General features: G+C 40.6%; 3 protein-coding genes across 4 annotated transcripts; 1 reads left to right on the top strand and 2 right to left on the bottom strand.

The window, feature by feature from the left end:
• Positions 1–306: 306 nt before the first annotated feature.
• On the bottom strand, positions 307–5,032 carry wbp2nl (WBP2 N-terminal like). The gene is made up of 8 exons (XM_018667649.2): positions 4,867–5,032; positions 4,013–4,121; positions 3,730–3,868; positions 3,419–3,511; positions 3,015–3,212; positions 2,432–2,545; positions 1,817–1,893; positions 307–1,704 (listed from the first exon to the last, which is right to left on the bottom strand). Exons 1-8 carry the CDS (start codon positions 4,923–4,925, stop codon positions 1,648–1,650), a joined length of 846 nt encoding a protein of 281 aa, XP_018523165.1. The 5' UTR covers positions 4,926–5,032; the 3' UTR covers positions 307–1,647.
• On the top strand, positions 4,129–9,228 carry LOC108877569 (zona pellucida sperm-binding protein 4). Of its 2 annotated transcripts, XM_051073698.1 has the most exons (13): positions 4,129–4,789; positions 5,939–6,061; positions 6,195–6,319; positions 6,689–6,809; positions 7,031–7,165; positions 7,287–7,459; positions 7,758–7,837; positions 7,952–8,085; positions 8,179–8,362; positions 8,457–8,601; positions 8,688–8,757; positions 8,840–8,974; positions 9,060–9,228. In XM_051073698.1, exons 3-13 carry the CDS (start codon positions 6,251–6,253, stop codon positions 9,188–9,190), a joined length of 1,377 nt encoding a protein of 458 aa, XP_050929655.1. In that variant the 5' UTR covers positions 4,129–4,789; positions 5,939–6,061; positions 6,195–6,250; the 3' UTR covers positions 9,191–9,228. The 2 variants fall into 2 exon arrangements, with proteins under 2 accessions (XP_050929655.1, XP_050929654.1); XM_051073697.1 differs by lacking the exon at positions 4,129–4,789 and having other exon boundaries at positions 5,152–6,061.
• Positions 9,229–9,535: 307 nt separating this feature from the next.
• rrp7a (ribosomal RNA processing 7 homolog A) lies at positions 9,536–11,353 on the bottom strand. The gene is made up of 7 exons (XM_018667648.2): positions 11,245–11,353; positions 10,886–11,028; positions 10,669–10,794; positions 10,434–10,557; positions 10,151–10,248; positions 9,854–10,061; positions 9,536–9,736 (listed from the first exon to the last, which is right to left on the bottom strand). Exons 1-7 carry the CDS (start codon positions 11,339–11,341, stop codon positions 9,651–9,653), a joined length of 882 nt encoding a protein of 293 aa, XP_018523164.1. The 5' UTR covers positions 11,342–11,353; the 3' UTR covers positions 9,536–9,650.
• Positions 11,354–11,808: the final 455 nt, after the last annotated feature.

Below are 11,808 nucleotides of genomic sequence, written 5' to 3'. Positions count from 1 at the left end.
TCTGGGTGTGACAAGAGAGCACAAGAGCTACAAGAGCTGACCTCTGTAGACGAGACACACACCATCTGTAGTTTCACACAGCTCTTAAGAAAAACCTTAAAACTAAATTAATCAGCTTGGATCTTTAACAGGTAGAAATTACTATAATAATGATTAAAATGCTGAAATAATTGAGTAAATGCCAATTAGATATTTAAAACTAATTTAAGTGATACAATTTACAACATGAGGATTAGATAAACGTGTTCACAATTTGATAGTTCAGAGTTTAAAACTTAAAGTCAGGTATGACAAAATATCAAAATGTGAAATTTAATAAATGACACATTTATTAGATTTGAATTGACAAAATTCAGCAAAAGGAATAAGAACTGCAAAAGAGATATTAATATACAGACATCTGATTAATTCAAGCAAACTAAAATCCAAACCCCAAAAAGTTACTCTTTCCACTACTACTGTGTGCAAATAGTCCTTCAAATAGGTGTTAACTGATGCACATTGAGGGAGATGCAATTACACAGCCGGTTGGTGCCTCGCCCTTAGTTTCATTAGGAATAAATGGTTAGTATTCAGAAGTTTCAACAGCAGGCGAAACACTGATGGGCCCTTAATATATTGGCATGGCCCTGTAACCCCATACTCGTGTAATTAGTCAAACGGTAGAGTTCTGGTTTCAGCTTGGCTTTGCATACATGAATACAATAGAAGCCAAGAGTAGAGCAAAGGGTCACTCGGGTAACCCCAGCTTGTCAGCTATAACCTTATTATGTGAGGTTAAAATATTGCACATACTATACACAGACTTGTTATGTAAGAAATCTATCTGATCCCCTTTTTCAAACATTACACTGCTCCTTTTGATAAGCAAAACTGCTAAGATATATTGAACGATGAAGGAGACTGTGAGATAAGGGTCATACAATAACTGGAATTACTTAGACTGTAATCTACCTGATGGAGTACAGGATCACATTGGTTATTATGAAGGAAAGTATGAGAATCAGTTGGAGACTGTATTATTAAACACTATTCAACCCAGATCTGGTTCTGTATATGGGTGACAAATACTCAACATAAACCTGTATAGGAAACACACACACAGTACTTGCAATGATACTGCAAAAATACTTTACCGCTTATAGTAGGAGTTGCTATTGTTAATAACTATAGGAACCAAGCAATCAAGAAATTGCTACAAAATGTTTTGGTAATAAATCTGTCTTAAAAAATACATTCCCCATACTACCTCCTTCCTTTCAGCTCCTAATAAGGATAGTTCAGGTGCCCTTAACCATGTGCTAAAGACCTCGACAGAAATAAAATAAATCCTATCACCAAGAATGTTAATTATGATGCAGAGTCTCAGAAAAGCCAAAGTTACAAGTTTTCAATCATTTTAAATGAACTTAAGTATCAGGAATAAACACTATTAAAGGTGTGATTGCTTTGTAAGCTATTCCAGTATCCAAAATATCACTGATTGATTGGTGAATTATCACTGACATCTTTGAGCACTCTATTACTTGCATTTTTCTTTCTGTATTTTACAATCTACTTGGTGTCCATCAACATTACTCTTTGCTTTAGAATATTTATTTAAAGATACAGAGAAAGAGAGAAGAGTGTCATTGACGTGATGGTGCCTCAGTTGTTTTTCTTGTTGGGAGAGTCTGGAAAAGGTGCATATGGTGGAGGCCGCTCCTTTGTGGGAATAAAGGAAAAAAAAAACACATTGTATATGCACCATTAAACGAGATCTCCTTGTCACTGGTTCACAACTGTAACTGAGGAGAACACAAGCAAAGCAGCTTACCATGGGCATGTAGACATTGTGTGGATTGCTGGGATTGTAATATGCGCTGCCTGCAGCTTCAGCTGCTTTGGAGTTACCTGTGCATAAAATGAGACATGACAAAGACAGGGAGATTAAGACAGACAGTGATGACTGCTGAGCATATTTAGGAACAGACGCTACAGCTCCTAACACAAAACAGTTCACAAGGAGAAATGATGCGAGGAGCACAGTATTAGTCGTGTGAAGCACAACAACTGACAGCTCCTAGAGATCCTCAAGACAAAATCTAGTGGCACACCCTGAGGATGCATGGAGGCAAACGTCCTACTCAAGCTCCTCCTAAAATAGAGATACACCAAACTGACATTTCAGCAGTGCACCAAGCTCACCCCATGTGCAGGGTGAGACTGTTTTCACTGAAATCCACAAGGTGCCGGAGAGGAGTACTGGGAGGGAGAGGGGGGATTGTTTATCCTTTGTAATTTTGATGTGTAGCAAATGAGACATCAGCACCCCCTTTTTTTTGGTGGCGTGATTTGAAGTGATTCACTTTGAGGCAGACAGATCAGATCTGACGGGTGCAGTGACACAGACATACAGAGAGGAAAAATAGAGAGGAAGAGAGAAACAGACCTGGAGGTGGTGGTGGGGGTGCTGTCCAGTTCTGGGGGGGTGCAGTCCAATTCTGGGGTGGCCCAGGGTACGGGGGAGGTGGGGCCATGTAGTCAAAACCAGATGGGTACATTCCTAGAACACAGAAGACAGGCAGAAAAGAAAGAGGTGCAGCTTCAAGGTCAGCAGAGGATACAGTCTGTCTGCAATTAGTTATACAGCAAAAACACTGACAGGAGGAGAGAGAAACCGCAGCATTATTTGTGCCTCAAGCGTTTTTACTTATGTGCAATGAGGACATTTGGCAAAAACCACGTATACAGAAACAACTCCACATACATACACAGGTAGGGAAATATAACCTAAAGGTCATGACCACCCATGAAAGTCTGCGCACGTATTGTCTCTTTAGTTTTATTGAGTGTGAAAGTGAAAGAGAGAAAAAAGAAGATGAAAGAAATCCACAGAAAAAGCCAGAACATCAAACTTGAATTGAAAACATTTTAGCAAAATATATTTTTCAACCTAAAAGGACTTCACTTGACATGGGTACCTTCTGTATCTGGCATACAAATGTCATTCTACTAACTGATGAATCCTGTACCTGCAGCAGCTGGTGGATAGGCATAGCCCATGTTGCCAGCAGCAGGGGGAGGCCCCTGGTAGAATCCATTCTGCTGCGGAGGGGGTGGGTAAGGATAGCCACTGGGAGCAGAAGGAGGTGGGCCGTAGCCATTCATCATTCCGGGTGAGGGATAGCCGAAAGAGGCAGCGCCATTCTGGGCAGGAGCAGCACGAGAAGCTGGAACACAACAGGAGAAAATGGTCTCTCACAACAAATACACCCCTTTATGATTATGCCTTTCATCTTCACTATAGTATTTTTACAATGTGGCATTGTCACTTTGGTGAAAGACTTAAATATTTTTTCATCCTCCTATAAAGGAGCATTTAAATGAATATTTAGCTAATGCTGGATGTAGTAATAAAGCAAACTAGCATTCAAACCATTGGTGGCCAGTTTGAAGAGATGCTGTCCCAACTCAATGGCTCCTCCACTGGGGAATGACATCTTGAAATGGGCCTGGCCCTCCCAGCCACCTGATGAGAAATAACAACATTTAAAAACAAATACAGTAAGCTACACATGTTTTATTGTGGATGTCAAAAGAAGCAGCAATGAAAATATATTTCTTTTATTTTGAATCTGACAATGCACTTAATTTCATTATTTCTTACAATATGAGTATAATTTTCATTTTAGACACAAAATTAAATCATAACTTAGTGATTAAGAGTAAAAACAAAAGAGCACCTACCACCAGGCTCTGCTGAAACTGTCCCTTTGATGTAGTTTGCTGCAAAGACTGGCTGCTCAATGCTGCAGCCCTTCATCAGATAATAAGGGAACATAGCTGAACCCAGGCAATCCTTGGTATTACTGGACACAAACAGCAACTAAACCAATCAGTGAGGATACAGAGAGAGTGTGGGGGAGAGATATACAAGGATCTGTGAGAATATGAACACCATCAACTTTCCAACAAAGAAGACAGCAGCAGTAATAGTGTGTTAAATGTATTTTATTAATTTTGACTGTACCCTGTATGGTGTGAGGTAAACTGTGCCCTTCTTGGTTCCCCTCAGCAAGTCTGTCTTGCAGGTGACATCACTGAACGACAGCTCCACATTCTTACATTCCCTTAAAACACTGGGTAAAGAAGGAGCAAGAGAAAATAAAGTAACCTGTTACATCCACTCTAATAGATAAATGGATCTTTCCTTATCCTTGTGGGGAATTTTCTCTCACAGCAGCAGATATGTGTAAAGGAACAGTAAAGTAATGATATGTAAGGAAGAGACAAGAAATATATGGGTAAAAATAAAAAAATGTAAACATACTGATGAAGATATGTAAGCTACCTGTACAGTGGTTTGCATAATATAGTATTAAGTGTATAAAATAGTATACATTGCGGTAAGAGAATACTGAGTTTGAAAACAACACTACTCTCAAGCTGTAGCAACTTTACACAAAGTAACATGTGATGACATTTGTGTTTTCACAAGATGTCAACATCCAAACGAAAGCTACCGCTACTTCCTGTTTTGATAGTTGGCTAACGTTGCAAGTTACCCATCTTGCATAAACCAGCTGTCAAAACAAGAACGGGCTATAAAGTTGGTCATTAATACAAGTATACTACGGCAGTTTACAACAGTAAATACAACATTTGAACTGACCCTCGGCAGATACAAAGCTAATACAAATACCAACAGTGGAACAGATGGACTAGCTATGCTAATGTTCACCAGGCCAGCTAGCGGGAGGCTAGCGGTTGGTTAGCATTGTGTTGACTACGCACTGGGAAGTAGAAGGTAAACAAGCCGAAAAGAGAGGCGATAGCCAGCTAATTAATGAAAGTAAGCATACAGGCACAATATAAAACATTCACCTTTCTCCGTTGTTAACCAAAACGCCGCCGTTCTGTGAATGATTCCGATTCAAAGCCATGTTTGGGAGTCGTCTTCTGCTCTCTTGCTGCCTAAGCTACAGTCTGACCGTCAGCTCCGACGGGGATGCCCTACAAACGTCACAGGCATTACGTCACGACACCGATTGACAACTCGTGATTTACCCTATGGATTTACCGTGGAATAGTCAACATCATTAACACACAAGCAATGCTGTGTCCCGCTGAAACCTTCACATTTAGATCATTGTTGTAAACAGCTGATAGGCTTAATGAAATCTGAAAGTTTTGACCTCAGTATGTGGCATCACAGTAAATACAGAAATCCATGTGTCTAGGTAAAGACAACCAATCATTTAACCGAAACCATCTCATTCAGGTCACAGCTGAGAGTAGCTCATTGTAACTTCCTCACCCAATTACTTGATGGACTATTAATCACAGATGTATGGACAGCCTGAATGGACAGCCACTCATTTGAAACACTGACAGGATGCAGCGGTGAATAAAGGTTTAAGATTGCTTATGTAATGACTGGATGGGTACAAGCGTTGCCATAGGGGAGAGGGAGAGGTTGTGAGACTGGCAAGGCCTTTGAGTTACGCAATGATTTCATTTAATGGCTCCCCGGGGATACATCGGGCCATGCTGGCGCTCAGCATGATATGTATTATTTAAACGTTGACCTTTTTATTAATTACCGGCTTATTCTGTCCTACTTCTCAAATCAGCTTTAATGCGGACGCTCTGAGGCGCACAGATGGAGCAGGTCTGTGACATTATTTCAACTTTTTCATTACATGAATGACAATCAGCGTCTACCTTAAGCAGTGAAGCAGCCTGGATGCAGCCAGCCTCAAATTAATCAGCACTAATTAACAGGTGTCACGTGACCCCTTCACGTTGTCAAAGAAAAGACTGGATATTTCTAGAGCCCAAACCACATCAGCGAAAAAACATCAACACCATAAGGAGATGAATTATCAAAGTGCGAAACGTTATTGGATTTCTTTAGTTTTTGCCTTCATGGCTCAGCACTGTTGGTGTTTCTCAGCCGTCCAGGTGAAGGAAACACCTGAGCAGAGACCACAGCTCGCCCTGCCGAGAGTCTCCTGTTCTGCCCGAGGAATAAAAGCTGTGTTTGGTCCGTCAGTTAAAAATAACCTACACGTCAGAGGTAAGATCTTTGAGGGGGATGGCAAAAAAAAAGAAAAAAGAATTTGAAATCGTTTTTCTTTCCATATTTATCTCTCAATATTTGCCTTGAATCCATCATTTAACTATATATGCTTTGTTTGTTTTTTAATTAGATTTGACAGGAGCTACAGTCCCAGTACCTCAATCTGACGGGTCCTGTGGTGTGAGGATGGGCAGGGAGAAAAACAAGAGTCTCTCCTTCTACAGCAGATATGACAGCTGCTATGCACAGATTGAGGTAAAAGACAGTTTGTGTGAGAATTCAGATATCAGTGGCAGGAACCTCTGGGAAAATAACCAGGAAGTTGCAAGCAGGTAAACACTCTGGGTAGTGAGTGACTGTATTAGTTATCTTATGTATAAAACGTCCTGTGCTGAAAAACATTTATAAATAGGCTTATGCATTAACACACGGGATCATAAAATATATTATTATGATTATCTGCACTGCAGTGTAAACATTATAGATATGTAAATAAAAATGAATCAAACTACTATACTGATAAGTCTGCAAAAGCAAATACTGTGTGTTTGTGTGTGCATGTAAACCAGAAAATCATGCATTTTGCTTCCTATCATCCATGTTGTGATGACCTTTGACCCTCAGGGCAGCAAAGTGGTCATACCTCTGCAGGTCCAGCTGAAAATAGAGGATCAATGGTTCAGGGTGAATATCAGCTGTCCTCTGATAAAGAGATACAGTGAGAGGACTCGACTTATCCCAACACGTGAGTGGAGACAGCTGATTGAATCATCAGTTATATCTCCTTTCTCAGCATTTTAAACAATTATTTTTACTAGTCATTTTTCTTTTGAGCCTGGTTGAGAGTTATGAATAATTTCTTTACACATAAGTGACTCTGGTTGTCATTTATAATTCAGAAAAAGGTTTTGCACAACACAATCTACTATGCCAGTTTAGGAGACTAAAAACATGGCTCCTCTTCAGCGTTACCTGGAAACTGTGACACAGACAGAGCTCTGCGAGTGGATTGTGGGCATCAAACCATTTCAAGTGATGCCTGCTACAAACTAGGCTGCTGCTATGATGCTCATGATTTCATCTGCTACTACAGACTTAATGGTTAGATTGCCTTTTGTCTTTACTAGTAATCTACCCTAACACTTTCTTGCAAATAATGGCCAACTTGCTTGTTTTAAATACTTTTTAAAATCATTTTCTCATCTGTTAACACACCCTCCAGCCTGCTCTCTGGACGGACATTTTGTGTTCTCGGTGAAGGCTACAGACACAGACCCGCCTGTCACTCCCAGCAGTCTCATAATCAAGGATCAGCCACAGTGTTTCCCTGTGGTCTCCACCCGAGACACAGCTGTCTTCAAGATAGGAGTCATGGACTGTGGTGCAAAGATGAAGGTAAGGCTGCTTGTCAAGAGTTTGATTCCAAAATAAGATACCTTGCCTTTGAATAAAATATCACCTACTTTTATAAAAGTAATTTATGCATGAAATCAAATGTTTAAAAATTGTCTCACTAACTTGAACACAATCTTGTAAAAAATAATTCATATTCTGTACAGAGCTCTTATTGTATCACTGAAATACTGTTTCTCTGTTCCACCATGAATTATGTCTTGCTTAAGCAAAGTGTTTGTCTTCTATATGACTTCTGTATCTTTTGAATCTGTATCATTTCTTATCTGCCTTGTTTTAGGTAGATGGAGATGTTTTGACCTATGAAGTAGAAGTGGAGGAGCAGCACACCGAAAGTATCACTAAACATTCTCCATTTAGGTTGGGTTTGACATCTTCTGCACATTGCTATGGAGACAATAGTTTAAAAAAAATTCTCACAGTGTATTTATACTACAGTGATGGGAAAAGTACTGATCAGTGTTGGGCTTTTAGTCTCCAGGTCCTGTGTGAATACACTTCATCAGATCTAAAGCGTGCCGCAGACTTGCGATCCTTGCACGCAGTGACAAACCCACCACCTGTGGCTGCACTGGGAACCATCAGAGTACAGATGAGAATAGCCACAGGTAAAAAAAAAAATAAAAAAAAGAGGGGGGGTTTGCATGCATCAAGTTCTTGGAACAAAACCATAGTGACTGTACTTGTGATTATTGTTGTAGATGCATCTTTCACATCATTCTTCCATGAAGAGCAGCTCCCACTGACCTTGCCCCTGCGTACAGCTGCGTATGTGGAGGTTTCCATCGCCCAGCCATCCCCAGACCCCATACTGTCCCTGCGTGTACGGGACTGTTTTGCCTACCCTGCGTCCAGACACTCTGTGTGGACGCTTCTCTATGACGGGTAAAGTGGAGGCAACTATAGTAGTAACCTTACAAATAAAATACTTGCACAGGTTACTGTGCAGCTGGCAATTGTATTTTCTCCTCCCTGATAGATGCCCAAACCCTTTGGATAACATGAGAAGCTCTGCTCCTGTGGACAACCAGGGGAAGACTACCTCCCACTCCCAAGTGAGGAGGTTTGATGTCAAGACCTTCGCCTTCTTGGACCCTCACACAGGCCATCCAAGTGTAGAGGAAGTAAGGTTTCACTAATACAGGAGTGATAGTCAGTCATGGCTATGTGTAACTTTGGCAGCTTGTTAACTGTTTAATCTCTCACTTAGATGTACTTCTACTGTTGGGTGGAAATCTGCACCGATAATGTTGACTGTACACAGAGTTGTGCCATCATTTGTGAGTATATCAAGTTTCACCTTGTGCACTACATGTACTTTGTATATGTGTCGCTGTTAATCTTTCCCCTCTCCTCTCACAGCATCTGAAGGTGAGAGACAGAGAAGAGGGACCATGTCTGAGTCCAACCAGGTCCAGTTGGTGTCCTTAGGGCCCCTGCTGCTGGGACAGAACAACACTGAACTGGAAGACAATCCATGTGTGAAGCAGAGCACAAGTAAGTCCCTGTCAGCACAAAACTATGGTCACAATGTGAACGACTACTGGCAATTGTTCCAGTATAAATGTTTTCCCCTCCTCAGTGTTTCAGGTGACAGTGTACACCCTCTCTGGTGTCGGTGCTGCCCTGCTGCTGATCCTGCTGTTCACTGTGTGGTCAAATATCACCAAAGTGTCACAAGACAGAAACAGAGACATGCGATGCACAGGCTGACAGAGAACAATGTCAATAAATAATTTCCTCTTCTCTAATGTGTATTCAAATTTGTTTTTATGCAGTTTATTTACATCAGGATCGGATTCTAAGACACTGCTGAGATCATTTGAGATAAGAGTGAAATTGCTTTTGTTTGATCAAGACCAAATCATTGGTTCAGAATAGTTCCAAAGCTCATCTAATGATTCCTAAGAAAATGTTGTATTTGATGTTGGACTTCCTGCATGTTCTCTTTAATCAAACACGTGCTGGGAATCCACTTTCTTCCTTAAACATCAGCTATTCCCCAAATGTATTTCATCTCCTCCAAAGTGCAGGTAATTTAATAATCATGAAAATAGGTAAATGAGAATAATAGTTTATTAATACAAAAATGCTCCTTTGTAATAAAGGTTTACAATGTCACAAAAACACACAAAAGCAGTGAAACGAGCCGAGAAAAATCTGGGTAGTTGACTCAGTAAGGTCTGAACTTCCTCTGTGCCCTAAGCAGAGCTATTCTCTGTTTATCCTCCTCGAACTTTTTCCTCAGCTCAGCAATATCTGAAAAAACAACATAAAATATAAACTGTTTTTACAGAGCTCCAGATGGAGTAAAAGCAGAGTGTCCAAATATGTTTACACTGACTCAGTAATACCATGTAAATATAAGTAACTTACGTTCTTTCTGTGTGTTTCTGTGCTGCCAGGTGTAGAAGTTCATGAGCTCCTTCCTCTTCTTCTTCCTCATCTCTTTCTGTAGAGCCCTCTTGTTGGCTGCTTCGCTGTGGGGGCGGGCCTTGGTGCCCTTGTGCCCTCTCGTGACTTTCACCCAGCCCTCTTCATCCTCTTGCTGCTGCTCAGCCTCCTTCCTCTGTCGCTCCTCCTCCTGTGTCAAAGAAAACAACCACCCAAGTTAAAGTGGCACAGGACCAGATGGGTGGGGTGATGCTGGAGGACGAGCTGCAAAAATCTCACCTGTTCTTTCCGCTTGTCGTAGTCTTCCATAAAGGAGTCGACTATTTGTTGCAGTTTGTCTGGCTGAATGAAAGACTCTGTGTACTGCTGAATCCACTCTGGTGTAAGAAGATTCAACACATGCATGCATCATAAGACTGATTTTTTTTTTTTTTTTTTTAAACTTTGAATATGCTCATCGAGAAAGTGGCTCACACTTAAAGCAAAATAAATCTAATACAATGTGAAAAAAGGAGAAGAAATATGAAATCTTGCATTAATAGAAAGTGAAAGCACCACTCACTCTGTACTCCTGTCCTCACTGGACGCTGCTCTGTGCAAACCACCAGTGGCGCATTATATGGGTGTGATTTAGCTGCTGTTACACCGGAGGAGTTTTGGAACACAATGTAGCCGACTTTGAAACCCTGGAAGAGACGGACAGAGACACAGGAGCTAAAATAATGGCCTGAAATGTGCTGCACAACTAGAGTGAATGTTTGCTCATAGTGTTACAGCAGTTAGAATTACACAGCAACCTTTTTTTCAGCCGGTTTGAAGAACCTGGACAGCTTAGGTCCAGGCTCCTGAAAGGAGCCCGGGTGGTCTCTTAACTCCACGGACTGAACACAGTCAAACTGCGAGAACAGCTCTTTGACAACAGCCTGAAACACAGACAGCAGGGTAGGAATAAGTCTGAAAACAGTTAGGCTACGATTAGAAACACTGACTAAGTGATAGCTACGTAAACGGTACCTCTGAGCAGTACGGGGGGATGTTGAGGACAAATAAAGTCCGGTCCAGCGGTCTGCGTGAACTCTTCTCTGCTCGTACTTTGTGCTCTTTCACATACAGTTTATGCTGAGCAGCGCTGTCGGATCTAAACTGTAAGGAAAGAACTGTGAAGAGAGAAAGAGAGGAATAAAGCTATAAAAGGTGAAGCCAACACACCACTCAGTACAGCATCTGGGATCACCAAGCGACCCTTGTTCTCCGGGCTAAAGATCAGTAACTAACCAAACCGTGTCAAACGACAAGAACAACTTCTGTCCGATTATAAATCTGTATGCTAGAGAAAAGATGAATCAAATATTCTTTAATTTGTCGAACAATACCTGTAAATCCTCCAGGAATAATACAGGGCTGGCTACTAGCATGTTTCTTCTTGGAGGGCGCCATTTTGGTTTGACCTTTCACACCGGAAGTAAACATAAAACGTATAAGTAACGGTATTAAAGTTTGTTTTCTTTATCATCATCATAATCGTTATTATAGCTGTTGTTAAAAGTAACAATAACATGTTATGCTCTATTTATGCAACTATTTCAAACATAGTAGTTGTCTTAAATCTCCATGTTGTAATTTTTTGTTTATCCTGAGTAAATTCCAAACGAAATAGCATTGATGTATATTATGATCATTGTACCAAAAAAAGGTGAAAGAAAAAACTAAACTGCTTAACATTTATTTTAACACATCCCAGCAACAAAAGAATTACATTACTGTTGACTGTTGGGTTTCTAGTAAATATGTAATATATGAAGTTAAATGTCTTTAAGAGAAATCCTCTGCAGCCAATGGTTCACATTTAATGGCTAAAGTAAATTTATGAAAATTACAACAAACTCTGACAGCACTTGAGAAGATGTGTAATTTTGTAGTGTATATTGCGTAAATGT

Source organism: Lates calcarifer, linkage group LG11, assembly GCF_001640805.2.
Source record: "Lates calcarifer isolate ASB-BC8 linkage group LG11, TLL_Latcal_v3, whole genome shotgun sequence".
Classification (NCBI taxonomy): Eukaryota; Metazoa; Chordata; class Actinopteri; family Centropomidae; genus Lates; species Lates calcarifer.
The sequence above is the reverse complement of the archived record's forward strand: the minus strand, read 5'-3'. Positions and strand labels throughout refer to the sequence as shown.